Source organism: Branchiostoma lanceolatum, chromosome 15 (assembly GCF_035083965.1).
Source record: "Branchiostoma lanceolatum isolate klBraLanc5 chromosome 15, klBraLanc5.hap2, whole genome shotgun sequence".
Classification (NCBI taxonomy): Eukaryota; Metazoa; Chordata; class Leptocardii; order Amphioxiformes; family Branchiostomatidae; genus Branchiostoma; species Branchiostoma lanceolatum.
Window position 1 is genome coordinate 3,152,609 of NC_089736.1, and position 16,820 is coordinate 3,169,428.

General features: G+C 43.1%; 1 protein-coding gene across 1 annotated transcript; it reads right to left on the reverse strand.

Annotated features, from left to right (window-relative positions):
• Positions 1-2,587: 2,587 nt before the first annotated feature.
• Positions 2,588-14,354, reverse strand: LOC136421038 (uncharacterized). Its single transcript, XM_066408183.1, has 16 exons — positions 14,273-14,354; positions 13,589-13,713; positions 12,744-12,899; positions 12,563-12,640; positions 11,291-11,480; positions 10,751-10,813; positions 10,123-10,245; positions 9,726-9,782; positions 6,405-9,354; positions 5,984-6,128; positions 5,359-5,509; positions 4,606-4,664; positions 4,149-4,306; positions 3,835-3,913; positions 3,368-3,496; positions 2,588-3,043 (listed from the first exon to the last, which is right to left on the reverse strand). The coding sequence occupies exons 1-16, from the start codon at positions 14,334-14,336 to the stop codon at positions 2,960-2,962; spliced, it is 4,611 nt and encodes a 1,536-aa protein (XP_066264280.1). The 5' UTR covers positions 14,337-14,354; the 3' UTR covers positions 2,588-2,959.
• Positions 14,355-16,820: the final 2,466 nt, after the last annotated feature.

Below are 16,820 nucleotides of genomic sequence, written 5' to 3' on the forward strand. Positions count from 1 at the left end.
CTCTTCATCCATAACAAAACATTGAAACACGCCATCGGTGCCTCCGGAGAGCGTTCAGCTGCACCCGGAGTAAAGTGACGGTGTGTCTGCGGGTAATGTCCTTGGTACTGAATCAGGGATCCCTAGTCCCTATTGTATGTATATAACGTTACGGTATTCTAAACAACCCTTCAGTCGTAACAAAACATTGAAGCGTTCCCACGCCGCTTCGAACCTCCGGCGAGCGCAGAGTTATGGCCAGAGTAAAATCGCGGCGCGTCCACGGGCGATGTCCTTGGTACTGAAATGGAGACCCCTAGTCCCTGTAGTGTGTGGTTGATGTCGCTGTATATTTGTATAATCAGGTTGACATTGATACTCTCGTCCCCAGAGCATCATCACTGTCCTGGGTACGAGGTGAGGATAAGACGATCCGCCATTGGTCTGGACATGACCTTTGCTCTCTGACCTCAAATTGATTCACAGTCTCACAGAGCGGCAGGTCTGGAAAACAACATGGAAGAAGGTAATGTTTGGTGAGACAAGAAACACTTCAGATTCTCTGGGGGAAGGCCTGGTTCCAAAGTGTTAATCTATACCTAATACTAGAGAGCGAAAGATAATGTTAGACTTAACAATAGGTTGGAATAGTGCATTGCAGCGCCTATTTCATATCGGGCGTGGGACAAAGTAAGTTTGCAGTACGATAAGTTTTGCTGAATCCAAATTATTTTCATGGATATGCCTATGGCTAATAAAACGCAGGTCTACACAAATCACGGGGTCGGGCGTTCGTGAAGGGATATCAGTTATCACCCATGTTAGTGTAACCCGTTCTAATCATTGGAATAATATGAAGCAAACTATAAAAGTATGAATGAAAAGACAACAAAACACAAAAATGCGTAAAAAGATTGATTTTTATATGTGAAGTGTGTTGAGCGGTCTGTCAAATTTTAGGTCGCAAAGCGGTCGCAGCGACGTAGCCGCCATTTTGGGAAGGGGTGTGACGTATTTGGCGTAGATGGCCATGGCAAACTCTTCTATCCTCCTAAGCGGGATTACATACTAGCTTGATTTAGTCAGATTATGTGTTCACATGCCGCTACCTTCTGTTTTTACAGTCACGTTGATGCATATATCTATCTAGTATCTATTCATTGGAGTGGCGTCCTTCAATTGACTCAACCGGATCTTGCCCCTTCTACATACAAGTAATTTGCCACTGCGTAGATCTGAAGTACCAGTTTTCACCGCACGGTGTCCCCATATATCTTGGTAGATGCGTCATTATAGCCATAAATACTAGTAGTTGCATATTTTGAGGTCAATACTTGATGTACGACTAGCCTGTACAAACGTAGGGTGCTACTGAAATGTGGCTCGGCTTTATTGTGTGGTTCTACCTGATACTAACGAGCATTGATTATTGGCGATTTAAACTTTCTCTATCAACTATTGTCCCTTCCAAAAAAGTTTTCTTCTATTTCTTTTAAACAAATATATGCATTTTGAGGCGAAGGAACTTGCTTTGTATATCGTGGATAGGGCAAAAGGTAGCATGATGTAGTCTATTGAAGAAAGAATGAAAGACAGGACCAGTGCATGAAGAGGTTCCATATGTATTAAACATACTTTGATTAAGGTTGAACAAGATGCAACGAACCCGCTGAATGGTTTAGACCGATGATATGGTCATAATACACAACAATACGGGGATCAACTCTTCAGAACAATGATTATCATGATCTTGAGTAAATAATGCCAAGCCATGGTTCTTACTGCTGACAGTCTCTAATGCAGACAATGTGATTTACTTAGAATATATTAATAGCATCATCATTATCTAACAAAGCAAAGGAACTTCTGATGATAACAAATTAACCTTAACTCAACAAATATGCCCATAATGGGAAATTATACTTAACTACAGCAGACTATTGTTCATGGTTGCAATCTACACTATGTAGATTCTACAATGACCTATCTGTATCTATATCTATATAGCCGGTATAACCGCCATTCGGCGTTACACACCAGCTTCGTAGGCACGCGGCGCAGCAGCAGCTGGTTATATTACGCCGAACGACTTGTCACGTGTAACCTTCGCATGTCTAACTGCATGCATTGTTTAAAACTGTATAATGAGGATGCTTCCACGGTACTTGGTTGCAACGAGTTCCACTCCACGAGACCTAGAGTTGTTAATAGAATAATGTACTAGTAAATTGTACTTAGAACGTTTGAATACATGGTACATTCTCGTAGGATCTATATTTGGTGTTGAAGCCTAAGTTACACACTGAAGTAAATTGTCTTACAACAAGATTACAGACTAGCATGCATCTGGGTTAGATAGACTTATGACAAAGTCAAAATGGCACCGAACATTATATTAGTAAACGCACTAAAATGCACAATCTGTCAGTTACATTACGAATCATAAAGTAAACTATAACCAATGGAATGTGAACTTATCATATGTAATGTTTATGATGAAACATGAACCTTAAGACGGCTCTATTCGTCTAGCCAAAATCATTGCAGGTTAGAATACACATAGTATATATATATATATATACATGTATATATATATCAGTAGCACTTCTACAGTACGTGGGCCTGCAAGGTAGAATATAGCAGCTGGACAACACTAGCATAAGCAAATGCATGTCTGTTAAAAGGCGTAAGGAGGCACCGGTAAGGGGGCACTAGTTTTTTCATTATACTTTTAGAAGCCTAAAGCCGGCTCTATTCTTCTGGACTAAAATCATTTGCAGGTTATGATATACATTACATGCACTTAATGTTCTATTTGCTAGCAACTATAATCTGCATTGGAGAACCTAGAAGCTTAAAACAACGCTTGCATAAGCAAGTTATGTCTTATTCATGTCTATTAACAGGCCACCGGTTGAGATGGAATAACGGTTGCCACAATCTGATCATTTTCACTGTGTTTCTGTGGGCGCTTACACGTTTACACCAGGATATCCTTGATCACGTCGCAAATGGCGATTACCATGTCGTCGATGGAGTGGATCTTGATTGTGAGGTCCATTTTCTGTGGGATAATACAGAAGTATACACTTAGTTTGAGGCAGAATTACTAGTCTACTACGTTTTATGTTCCAAGTCAACATGAAAAAAAAATTACATTTTCTATTTTTGTCTTCTTGATGACTAAATTCGTGTTCATCTTTCAACAATTAAGGTCACAGTCAGAGTATTTTCAGGGTTTTGTCGTTTTATTTTGTAGACTTTTCACTTGCTGGCATCTTGAATTTCTCTGTTCGTAGTGAATGAGGATTCCTCTACGTGACCGTTTTGTTTTGGTAAACCCATGAATTAACCCCATTATAGCTTGGATCTGATCACGGACACTTACAAACGGTTCGTCTCCAAAGAACGCCGCCGCCATCCAACCTCCGAAACTGCCAGTCTGTGCCTCCGCCACGGTCGCATTAAAGCCTATATCCCAAATGTCCATCACTTCTCCCACCACTCCATTCACAGCCTGATGATGGGGGGATATGCAGAGTCGTAAACCACCTTATGGAGTATAGGTGATAGCACAGTCTACACACACACACGCGCGCGCGCACACTCACACACACACATACACACGCGCGCGCACACACAAACATATTCACACACATTCACACGCACATATGCACACACACACATTCACACTTGCACGCACATATTCACACACGCACATGTTCACACATTCACACTTGCACGCACTTATTCACACACACACACATGCACACTCACACACGCACACACACACACACACACACATACATACATACACACACACACATACACACATCGCTGTATGTTTTAAGTTACCTTCTCTTCGACTTTGAGGCCAAACTTATGAGTTTCCCTGACAGCAATCAGCGCTCCCTCGGCAGCGTTGACGCCAACGCTGTAGATACACACACATGGGCTTACTTCAGATCAATCTGCATCAAAAGTTTTTTCTCAAGCGCTCAAAAGCATGTGAATTTTTTATCCGGAATTCATGCTGTTGCTGGAGCACCTTCTGTAACAACGTCACAGATATGATAACTCGAAGGTAGTTAAATTCAAATGGTAGGTAGTTTTGGAGCGGAATATCGTGTACAACTTCAGTATGAATTGCATTAGTTGTTCCCACTTACTCGCATTTTGCGTGTATTGTCACTTTTGTTCGGTTCAAAATGTCCTCGTTGAACCGAAGAAAATTGCGGTCTGCGTCCATTAGTGTCAGGTGATTTTCGGCGGCTAATTTGGCAGCTTCCAGTGCCTTCTGAGTTGCTTCGACAGTCCCCTTTGCAACCTAGTACGCAGTGAGAGTATAAGAATATTATAAGTGTTACATAATTTTCATCATTGCATGTAGAGTTGCATCCAACCTTTTTTCCCAAACTAACTAGTCGAAGCAAGCTACAGGAAAGGAATGCGTAAAAAAAAGAGCTATCGCCAGACTTCACGGTCATCTGACCATAGTTCCCAACAATTTCGTATTGATTTTATGAATCATGCATGTGACAATTGGTAAGAAAGCTATCCGTCTTCTTCTTTATTCATTACACTTAGGTGCTTAGTTTGTCGCCAAAGTTGCAGAATTGATCTTACCTCTACAGCATCCTGGCACTCTGCTAGACCTAAATTGTGCGCTTGACACTCAGCATCCCCTACAATCAACAAACAGGTACACTAGCGTAAATGACACGCTGTGATTATCCCTATGATACATTAGCTCAGATGTTCTTTTACTGTCTATGGCAAACCCCAAACTCAATCATCTTCAGAATAAGACGTAGAAGTAAGTATGATGATGATGAGTAAAATTTTATGCTGGATTATTATCTATTTGCCATGTCGTGGGTTTGTGTAATCAACTGCAAGTAGTTTGAAAGTATTATTTTGATATGATTATGGTTGACATTCTCAGTTTGGGCAAGTGGTATAATTTGAAGCTTACCGAAGGAGGAGGGGCGACATGATCCAGGTATTCAAAGTCGTCAAGGGGTTTGACCGCATCGAGCCAAGCAGACTGTTTAACTTTAAGACTGATGGACGGACTGGGGGTCACCCCTACAAGATCGCCAAACCCCTAGCCAAGTCAACGAGATGTAACTTCTTTACTGTCAGGACAATTAACCTCTGAAACAGCCTTCCTGAGGACGTGGTGGCAGCTGAGACTGTCAATGCCTTCAAATCCAGACTAGACACCTACTGGAAGGGTTTGGAGTGTGCGCCCACATAGACTCTGGACATTTATTTATTCTATTTGTGTTTAGATACAGAACTTACAGGCAAAAGACTCCTTTCTGTTTATCAATAGTCAGATAGTCAATAGTCGAATAAAGATATAAAATGGCTTACACGATTCACATTCACGGAGTTGGCAACTTCGCTGTTTTTCGTCCAGATCAGCAACGGCGTCGTCGAACTTCCTCTGTTCATTCTCCACGTCCTGTTTTGCTCTCTCCAAAGCTACAACTGATTCGTTTAAGTCACGCTGTGCATCGTCAACCTGTAGAATAGTGTATAAGGGCAGTTTGAAAGCATGCACGATAAGCTAAACTGTCTCGGCATTGCTATATCATTGCAGCGAACGGGTGAAATGACTAATAGAAATAGAATTATGATACTAAATACATGTAGGCATAATTGTTTCTCAATAGATGTTTAGAGGAAAGCTAACGTCCAATGAATAAATAAACTATTATGAAAATTGAAAACAACCTGATTCTACACTCCCGTCTAGAGTCCAGAAGACAGCAGGATGACTGTCGTCAGATTCAAGCTTTTTTCGCATTTTTTATTTGATGCATCCTTTTTTTTTCAGTTACTCAGTTCATTTCGTTATGTTGGTGGATGTCATTCTTTAGAGCTGTTTACAAATTGGAGACTTTCAATTGAAGATTCTACCAACTCACTTCATGCTTAACATGATCTAACAGACGTTTGGAGGAAAAGCTAGACAAAAAATTGTCTATCAACGTACATCAGCCTGGGCATCATTGAAGGGTCCTTTTGCGGCATCACAGTCTTCGTGAGCTTTGCTGATGTTACTCCGAGCACCGTCCAAGGCCTCGTTCGCTTCCTTCACCAGGTTGTCCAGGTGACTCTCCACCTTGTCTTTCAGGTCACTGGAAAAATGCACACGTAGTCCACTTCAGTATCTCTTAACTATCCGAGAAGTGGCACATCCATGTACTTTAGTATTACTAACCACCAACGCGCGTATGTGTTGATGTAGTTTGTGTGAGTCAGATCTCAAAGTCCTCTGGAGCAACATACCTAGATCGTTGTAACATGAATCACTGCTACACAATGCAGACCAGGATCAGTTGACTTATGGTTGTGATTACTTCACTTAGTGCACATTTACCTAGATAGTGGATGTTTTGAGTTGATTGACATACCTGGAAAGCATTCCATTGAAGATCCCAGTCACCGAAAATTCAGCTTCTTTCAGAGATATAGATCCGTAGCTGGCTTCGATCTCGAGAGAGGCCCAGAACTTGTCGAGGAAAAACCCTTCAATTTGGAAATACGTCCTGGTTGCATCCATGGAGATGGCGGTGTTTGTTGTGATGCCGAGGACCATGACACTTCCGTCGATGAGCAACTTGGCCTGGGTTGGAATCCAGCTGATGTCGACTTTAAGGATAGGGCCAGTTTCGGAACCTGATCCAGAAATCTGGATCAAGCCGTTGCCGATGTCGAATGAGCTCACTGTGACTTTGGCGTACAGGGAGGTCGAGTCAAGTTTTATGTCTGCACTCACGCTGAAGAAGAGGATCTGTAGAGTACCGCTGAAGAAGAATCCCTGGGGAATGGTCACACCGTTCGGAAGGGTTTGTTCTATTGCGGAGAATGAAAAACTGGCTCCATCAGGAAAACCGATTTCTTCCAAGAAAGACGGAAGCTGGAAGGTTTGACCGAAAGCGCGGAGAATGGCAGGGACGGTCAGAACACTGATAGAGCCTGAGCAGTAGTTCTGTCGTGGATCTATCTTGTTCACTCCTATGTACGCAGAACCCTCGATGGGGGTAGCACTGGGGTTGTTTTGGTATCCAATTATAGCACGGCCACCAAATTCCAAAGACGCTATGACAGTGGGCTCAGGAGTAATTGACAGCTCAAAGATGATGTCACCGATTGCGAGGAAATCTAACCCGAACGCCTCGTTCCACATCCCTTCCGAAGACATTCTGAGGTGCCCTCCACTTTCGGAGGCTTCGATACCGCCCCTCAAGATCACAGGAGGCGTTTCAAACTCCAATGAGCCAGTTATACCTATGGCATTGTTGGTGGTCCCAACCTCGATCTCGAACCCTACATCTTGCATCACAATACCATCAGCGAGAGTCACCGGGGTTCCCACCACCGCCCTCATGTACAGGTCGCTCGCAGTGGTCAGGGTCGCAAGAAGATTGAGTTCAATGTCAGATCCCAGCAGCTTTTTCACAACTTTGCAAAAAAAGTCCTGACCACAATCTGCTGGGAGCGTAAAAGCTGCTGCAATGCTGACTCCTTGGTTGATGTTTACATCAGCAAGCAGAGGGGAGGACATTGTCAAATGCTGATCTCGGGGCATTGTGCTAGGAGACACCGCAAAGGCAACACTAGTCTGCGACAAAATGCTTGCTCCTGGAATTACTGAAATGTCTAACGCGCCTCCCGTAAGTTTGCTAACGGCCGGAACTATGCCAATGTTCGACAACGTCACGCCTGCCGCCATGACCAGGTTGCTCTGCTCCCCGCCCACTATCATCTCGACAGTGCTACTCCAGTCACCGATCACCGCACTTCCACTAAGATGGACAGCAAATTCCTGCCCAAACACGATTGCCACACTCGGGTCCACAATAGAGAAGTCTTCTAGGCCAATACTAAGCAGGATATCTCTTAATGCACCTGGTGGTAAAAACGACACACCGAAGTCTTGGATCAGGGCGCCTACAGGCAACTCATCTTGTACAGAACCGGATGCAGAATAGTCCATTGTTGTTGGATCTCTGGCGACCGACAAAGCGACGATTAACTGACCAACTCTCCAGTTAACTGATTCTAGTTCAAAAGTAGCGTCATAGTATATTATATTTGACGACTGCTTTTCTAGCTTTTCTGATGCTGTTAGATCCTCCAAGACGAGGACGTTTTCTATTATGACCAGAGAGCCGTCCACATCGGCAGTAACTATCATGACGTCAGTATCTGCGTCATATTCGAAACTCTTCAAGGATCCGGAGAGAACGTCTTCAACAGGCAGCTGAGGAGGAAGATTGATGGCCTTGAAAGAGATTATGACTTTGCTCAGCAGAGCGGACACAGGAATTGTCTCGTTAGAAAGGACAGTAAATATGTATCTGTTGCCGCCAGAATCGAGAAAGAACGTCCCAAAAGGAACATAGTCATTGAGCTTCATTGTGAAGGCAAATAGAAAATCACCCGGCCCGACTAATGAGACCAACTCGTTGAAAAAAGGTACTGGATAATCGTCATGAGGTTCTAGTCTTGTAGTCGTTGCCATCACGGCGGCCTCGGGAACGACTATGTCACTTATGATAGGAATAACAACGCTGTCATTGACTACATCTCGGATAAGATCGCCAAAGCGGACAGAACTGAAAGACATGCCCATCGAAAACGACTGACTGTTCGAACCATCATCTGCCTGAAGTGAGGTGAGGAAAAAGAAGACCCGCGAGTCAAGTATATTTGTTTTGAAGTCCAGCTCTAAGCTGTAATCCCAGTCTCTGCTTATCATAACCTCGACACCATTGATGTCTGTAACGGAGCTGTTGTCAAGCTTTAGTAGGTGGAATAAATCGCTAACATCATTACCAGGGACAACAGAGGTTAGCCCTGTGATAAGTTTGTCAGTGGTTACATCTGTACTTTCTGCTACCGTGCCACCGAGAGTAAAACCATCTGCCGATTTCTCCATTGTCACCGCAAAGTCTAAATCACCCATGTACCATGAACCACTGAACAGGGCATTGAAAGAGGAGGGCAATGTATACGTGACATCGACGAAAAATGCACGCAGTGTTATTGCAGGATATACGATAGCGATAGGCTGTGTGGTGCCTCCTGAAATAGATAATTCATCTTCACAGCGGTCAACGTAGCTACTAGACACAGCTACACCAAGCAGATCAGAAGCTTTACTCCTATAATCATCTAGCGACAGGCTTGGAAGGACATTTGAGAGGAGAAGGCGGACAGTCAGACAAAACTCAGGGTCACTAGATATGTCAAGTCGACATCCGCTGAGCTTCAGGTTGACGCTGCAGTTTGGGCTGACGTTGTAGGAACCCTCCACTGCGGTGGTGAGGAGCTGTTGCAGCTCGGGAAGGATGCCGCCTAGAGAGAAAAAAGAAATACCCCTGATGAGAATTTAGCATGAAACTTGAAAATTCACCATGCTTTTGATAAAAGATTGTTTCCCTTGTGCGACAGGTTTTAGATATTTACATTATGTGTATTTTCAAGTCATAGGAATTGGGGAAGGAGGCACTCAAGCTAACCGATATCTTTCGCACCGCAATCGTCCTTCAGTAAGACATATGGAGCCGCATAGTTCACGTTTGGAACTGTGCAAATGGCTGAATAAAGGTTCCAAACGTGAACTATGCGGCTCCAGATGTCTTACTGAAGGACGATTGCGGTGCGAAAGATATCGGTTAGCTTGAGTGCCTCCTTCCCCAATTCCTGTGTATTTTCAAGTCAGTTACCTGCGGCGGGTGGCTGTGGTTGCTGTTGCAGTGGAGACAGCGCTTCAGCTAAAATTGCTGTATAACAATAATGAAAAGGAATGCAACAAATGCTGCTTCACACACTTGTCAAAACTATTAAGAGTCACAATGAATGACATCAACACACCTGCACCATGGAACGTAACTGCTTTATGTTCCGCATAGCATGCGTGGCAGAAGCACATATCAGATTTGTTCACTGAACATTAAGGATTATATGAAGAGCAGACAGAGACTAAGGCTGGGCTAATATGTATGTGACAAGGTATTGCTCTATCGAACCCGATTCAGATTGAGTTGACCGTTTTATACAGATAAAATGAGATTGGTAAAGCTTTATATGGCCCACTATCAACATATCATATTCATATTCTACCGTCACATGTGAATCCATCCGAGTTGAGGCTGAAGCCGTCCTCACAGGAGCACTGGAAACTGCCGATGGTGTTTGCACAGATCTGAGCACAGCCGCCATTGTAGATTTCACATTCGTCGATCTCTGCATAGAAAAACGAATGACCATTGTTGGGGGATGCTAGTATTAAACTCTATTACATTTCGTATGCATTTAGGTAGATCTGATTATTTAGCACATTTATTTATCAGTTTTTGTAAAAGATACAAAGAGACGAAGTAAGTGTAAAATTTGTGCTTGTGATTTTTCGTATGAATAACAGTAATAGATTTAAAGATACTCTTACTATTTATTTGATAAGTTACATGTATGGTAGCTCATTAATTCACTAGTAAGAGGTTAGAAAGAGGTTCAAGATTGTGCCAATTGTTAACGCAAGTAAATGTGCTTAATACATGTGTTGATTAAAATACTTTTCTTAACTAAATGTATGTGATAAATAGCTACAGCTTGTTAAAGTCCCAATCAACACGTGTTGTGTAAGAACTTGTTTGCGGATACCCATTTTGCTTGTTAGACTTGCATTTTCTCAACTAAAGCTTCACCCTAAGACGATCTGTACTATACATTTAGATGAGCAATCTCTCACCATTGCACCAGGTCCCATTGTAGCTCCAGCCCGGGTTGCACGGCGCTGTGTGTACCTCTGGCTCTGTGGAATGTGATAAAAGATCAATTTTAGTTCTTCTATACTTAATTTGTACGTAAAATAACGGACTAAATGTTAATCTGAAATTTAGTCCGTTACTTGGAATGACGTTAAGTTTTTTTAGCATTACGCTGGCCAAAGTATGCCGAAGCACAAAAAGGCAAGCACGCATGCAGACACGCACGTCAGCAAGCACACACACACACACACAGACAAACATGCACACACACACATATGCGTACGCACACACACAGACACACACGCACACACACACACATGCATACGCACGCACACACATGCATACGCACACACATACATACACACTCCTACATGCATACAAACACAGACACACACACACACGTACATACACAAACACACACACACATAAATATACAAATACACACAGAAAGAGAGAGAGAGAGAGAGAGAGAGAGAGAGAGAGAGAGAATGCAAGGTAAGAAAGAGATGCATGACTCATACCGCACTGCTCGACCATGTATGAGAGGGCACAGGGAGGGTCGTTAGCCAAGCTCACTACCCGGGAGCTGTCGGCAGTGACGATGACGTGAAACACGTCATGGATGAACACGTCACGTCCCGCAATAACGGCGTACAGGTCAATCCCGGCGTCCCTTGCGCTCTTGGCATCTCTTATGAGCCGGCCCGGATCCTAAGAGAAATTCACACACACAGCTGCATCTTTTTACATTTCACATGTTGGACCATAATGCGTTGATAAATGTGGGGAAAAAGAGCCTGACATGCTCTTGTATAAATCAGACGGAGTCACCCGGCAGTGGCCTTGGGTGTCCGTGCACAATTTATTGGAGTCCCCCGAGAGTGGCCTTGGGCCGCACTAAGGATTGTGATGAAAAGGTAATTAGTACCCACCGTCTTATCGTCCTGTCGGACAAAAATAAATAAAAAAGGTTTGAAGAACTTCCCCATGTAGACCCCAACAGTGGCATGATCCAATATGGCGGCCAGAAATCTTGAAAACGAGCGGAGTAACTTATAAAAAATGGTAAATACTGAGAGTTTGCTGCTTGTTTTTCATTCATAATTGCATATTCAACGTATCCAGAACGTCAAATAATGTCCCTGCCCCGTATACACTGCGTTTTAGACTCGGATGAGGTCGGGTGAGGTCGGGTGAGGTGTTTAGGCATACCGTAGTGGCCTTGGGCCGCACTAAGGTTAAAAACCTGAAGACGAAGTACGGGGGGTGATCAATAAGTCCTCAGCCTAACCCAGAGATGGGTGAGGCCGAGGACTTATTGATCACCCCTCGTACAAACTGGTCATTGACCACAACAGGAAGAGTGGGAACTGTTGGGCACGATTTTACAACTCGCGCTCGTTCGACCCTGGTGTGTAGGAATGCGGCTTCGCGGCGGCTTCGTGATTCGGGCGACTTGCACGACTTAGTATGAACGGGGTCTTCTATTTGTTGGAAAGCTTGCAGTTAGAAGCAACGTGAGAAATGCTATTATCTTAGAAATACAGGAGTTCAGTCCGTTGCTTTATGCTATTAAAGCCTCATTTTTACAAACTAGATTTGACACATTTTAAGAACATGTATCCCGTTTATGCCCACCACTTACCCATTCAATATCACTCACTCAGACAACATATTGCTTATACAACACATGGCATCTCTTATCGAATATCTAGAATGTTTCTCTTTTGAATGCAAAGACATATTGTTGATTCAGCGGGTTGTTTTACAAAAAAGGTGTGAAGGTAACTGACGTAAGAAATCTCGTCAGCTTGTTCGCTTCCGTCCGTCACGACCACGGCCACCTTACGCGCCTCCTGTCGGAAGTTTGTCTGTGGACAAAACATATGGAAGAAGGTTACGTAGCGCAAACTAGACTTTGTGTTGATTCAGATCATGTGGGAATTAAGCCCTGACGGAAAAATTCACACTTACCACAGCTGTCATGTACCTAATAGCCGCCCCAGTCCGTGCCATGTCTCCCGTGAAGTTCACGTTGCTGAGAATGGCGTTTTGAAGGTCCACAGCGTTCCCATAATCTCCCAACGGCACGTCCACACTCTGTGACACGTGGTAGCTGATCACACCCACCTGTGGTATACATGGGCAACAAATTATCATGAACTGAACAATCCAGTCCTGCCAAAGATTGCAAATTGCTTCCCATGCCATGCCGTAAAACTGTTAGCCTTGTAAGCCAGTTTTTAAAACCCTTCCCAAACCTTTTGCTGTCTGGCGCGGTGTTTACATCCGTGTGTATAAAATTGTATAGCCCGGGTTTACTCACATCCGTGTCTAAACGGAGCGTGCGTAGTCCAGTGGTTAGCGATCTTGCCTCTGGAACTAGAAGCCCGGGGTTCGATTCCGGCTGTGTCACTTACCCGACATGCACGCTACCGGAAAGGGTCGCAGTCCTTAGGACGGGACGTTAAGCCGTGGTACACTGTTCATTGTTCTTGTCGAAAAGAGCTAGGGGAATTTCCTGGTACAATGAACCTATAAATACTGTACATAGCGTCTGTCTTCTCTGTCACGACCAGTAGAAGATTAGCTCCTCAGTGAGCTAAACTGGATCGAGATAACTTTCCTTTCCTTTGCTTTCCCCTAAGTCACACAAAAACTGCAAGCACTACTGGAAGGGGCTTGTCTACTGCCCCTAAAATGTTTGTATATGACATCGATTTCATATCTTTTACTAAACAAGGGCAAGCCATAAAAAAACTGTTCTCATTGAAGAAACTCTAGGTATGCCTCAGTAGCACATATGGATAATGTCTTACATAGACATCATCGTTACTCAGACATTCGACCACGTCCTCGATGTATTGTTTCTCCTCCTCGAATATCTGTCGGCCGATACTCCACGACCCGTCCAATAGAAACATGACGTCCACTTGACAGGGCTCTGAAACACGGTGTTAGATAACGTGTTTAACACGAAAGACTAAAGGTTGTATGTGTTGGACATAACTTATAGAAGTTAATAAAACTAAAAAAATAAAACCCAGGTACTCTACAGTACGGGGCATCACACAGTATTGTACAATGGGGTACCTCAAGTGCATTGTAGTTTGAATAGAATAGAGGACGAATGCCCTTTTGTAACAGAATGTAGGTTGCATAACAAAGAGAGAAATGAACTGTATAGGCATGTACAAAACCTATTTCCCTATTTCATACTCTTAGGTACTGTAGAAAAATTCATTTTCCTAATGAAACTAGACAAACCTTACATCGAGAAACATATCTGTTCTTTTATATCTACAATAACTGACAAGCGAGGAGAATGTGAATTTATCTAGTAATTGTTTTATTCTGTTTTATATTTGTGAACTGTATCTGTTCAACATGTTTTGTCCTGTTGTGACCTGTTCTTAGCTCAGTGTTGCAGAAATGTGCAATAAAGGTCTTCATTCATTCATTCATTCATTCATTCATTCATTCATTCACATACGTTTTCCTACCAGAATTTGCTCCAACGCCCAATACTGCCGTCGCGCAGAAGATGAGGGTCAATTCCCCCCACATGTTGCCGTAGTCTTCTCGGCACCTGTAGGGACAGAACACCGCTTGAAAGGACAACAAGTCTGTAGCTGCTTCGCCTTTTCATTGATCGGGGTCGGGATCCGCGTCCGCCCAAGTTTGTTTCCATATCAAAAACCTCAAAGTGGCATACCCTTCCAAAATGGATCTCATACAGTGCTCTAATGAATCCGACACCGTTTTGTACAGATTTGTAATAGTGTGTGTATAGCTCAAATAGTAAGATCGCTATATTTTCTACCTTGATGCCAAAATCATTCGGAGTATCTTGTACATTGCTCAAGCAAAATGAAGCGGCTGTACCACATATTCTAAAGATTGGTCAACACAAAACTATTGAGATCATGTGTAATATAGTTTGAAGAATATTCAAGAAAAAAGTAAGCTTGTGTACAAGATATTTTGAAGAATACTAGTATTCAAGACAAAAACAAGCTGGCATGCAATATATTTTGAAGAATATTCAAGACAAAACTAAGCTAGCTCGAACATACAATGAAGATGGTGTTATAATATACTTTCTACAATTCATTTGTTTACAATGATTTAGGCCAACTACGCTGGTAAGGCGGTAAGCCGGTTCACAACATATTTTGAGTAATATTCAAGTCAAGTCAAAATTCTAGGCAAAATAAGCTGATGCACATCATGTACCTACCTCTGTGACGGAGAGACGATGCAAAACTTGAGACCGTGCAATGAAGCGCGGCTTCCAGCTCCCAAAACAAGTACGTGGTGACGAACCAGGATCTATAGGCAGAAAACTGGGGAATGACGAAAAAATCAATAATGCTATCAAGATTAGGAGCTTCATCAAAGGACAATGGTATTCTAATTGCGAGGCGTGTAAAATAAATTCCATCACCAATCTAACGAATGCCATTCCTCACAATATTCCTAACAAAAGCAGGCCCACTGAAGGTAAGATCGTCACATGATAGTTCTATACTTGTATGATGTAGCTTTCAAAGGAATTTACAAAATATTGCATCACATTTAGAATCGATTGACATGATGCTATCGCCAAAGTGTCATTTCTCTTCGCTTATTACCTTCGCCGAGGTTATATTTTCGCCAGCGTTCGTGTGTGTGTTTGTGTGTGTGTTTGTGTTTGTGTGTGGGTGTTGTGTGTTTGTGTGTCCGTCTGTAAACACGATAACTTGAGAATGCCTGGGTGGATTGTCTTCATACTTGGTATGTGGATAGATTTTCTTAAGACCCAAAAAATATTAGATTTTGGGCCCCCTAGCAGCTAGGTACTGCAGCAGAACTTCAGAGTTTGATATCTCGTGTTCTGGACATACAATGGTCATGATTTTTACAGGTCCATATCTTCAGCCTTCATCTGAATCACCATAGCGGCAACAAAGGGTGAGCAGTTACGTTACCTACGCCGTTGGTTATTATCAACGCTTAATTTCATCACATAATCTGTTACTTAATGATTGCTGCGTGATAGGCTAAGAGTAGACTGCGTGATAGACTAAGACCACGCTATAGCTGCGTCAAAGCCCCCTCTCACTGGACCTGCGACACGTTGGCGACCTCGCTGCGACCGATCGATTTGACACCGCGCTAAATGAATTTCATGGATAAAAATCGAATCTTTTGTCTTTTTAATCATACTTATACGTTTTGCATGGTATTCCCATTGTAAAGTCAAGGCTAACTCAAATTCAATTTAGGACGTAGCGAGGTCGCCAACGCGTCGCGGGTCCAATGAGAGGGGGGCTTCGACGTAGCCAATTGTTCCAGAAGAAAAAAAAACGTTTTGCAAGCAGACTCACTTTAAACTTTTCTAAAATTAAGTTGACGAGTAATAGTTGACATGCAACAACATTCTCCTAAATATGAATGGATTGCATTTATCCAACTTATGCCATGTCCCGCTTTGGGTGTTGATTTGTCACTAGAACCCCAAACCTCTCACACACACATACATTACATTAGGATTAGGCACGCCACCCAGCGGTAGTTAAGATATCTGCATGTGCTCATTCAACAACAGCGCTTCCTCTGACCCTCTATCAAGAATGTGCAGGCACAAGAACTGAAGTAGCAGCAGACCTACAGTGGAAGTCACTCGATAACAGACGAAACATCTCGGGATTATGATGGATGTGTGCAAAGTAACATGGTTCACTTACCAACTACTATGTATTTCTAAGCATTGTTAGGAAAGAGTCATGACGATAAGTTACGAGAGATACGCCGGAGGTTAGTTATACAATGCAGATACTACCTTCCAAAGACGCACTCTAATCGCGAGGGCCCCTCCTCCGACATTCAGTTTTCCATGCTGGGTCCCTTAATCCCTGCTGTACTGATACAGTCTTCCAAACGCATCTTCATCCATATCAAAACATTGAAGCACGTCATCAGAGCCTCCGGAGGGCGCTCAGCTGCGCCCGGAGTAAAGTGGCGGTGCGTCCACGGGCGATGTCATTGGTACTGAAACAGGGGTCCCTA

Excerpts from the sequence above, each read along its gene's own strand:
- LOC136421038 (XM_066408183.1), bottom strand. The coding sequence starts at position 14,336 with ATGTGGGGGGAATTGACCCTCATCTTCTGCGCGACGGCAGTATTGGGC. Across the intron at positions 12,900-13,588 it reads TGAGTAACGATGATGTCTAT|GTGGGTGTGATCAGCTACCA; the intron begins GTAAGACATTAT and ends TGTATACCACAG. Across the intron at positions 4,307-4,605 it reads AGTGCCAGGATGCTGTAGAG|GTTGCAAAGGGGACTGTCGA; the intron begins GTAAGATCAATT and ends ACTGCGTACTAG.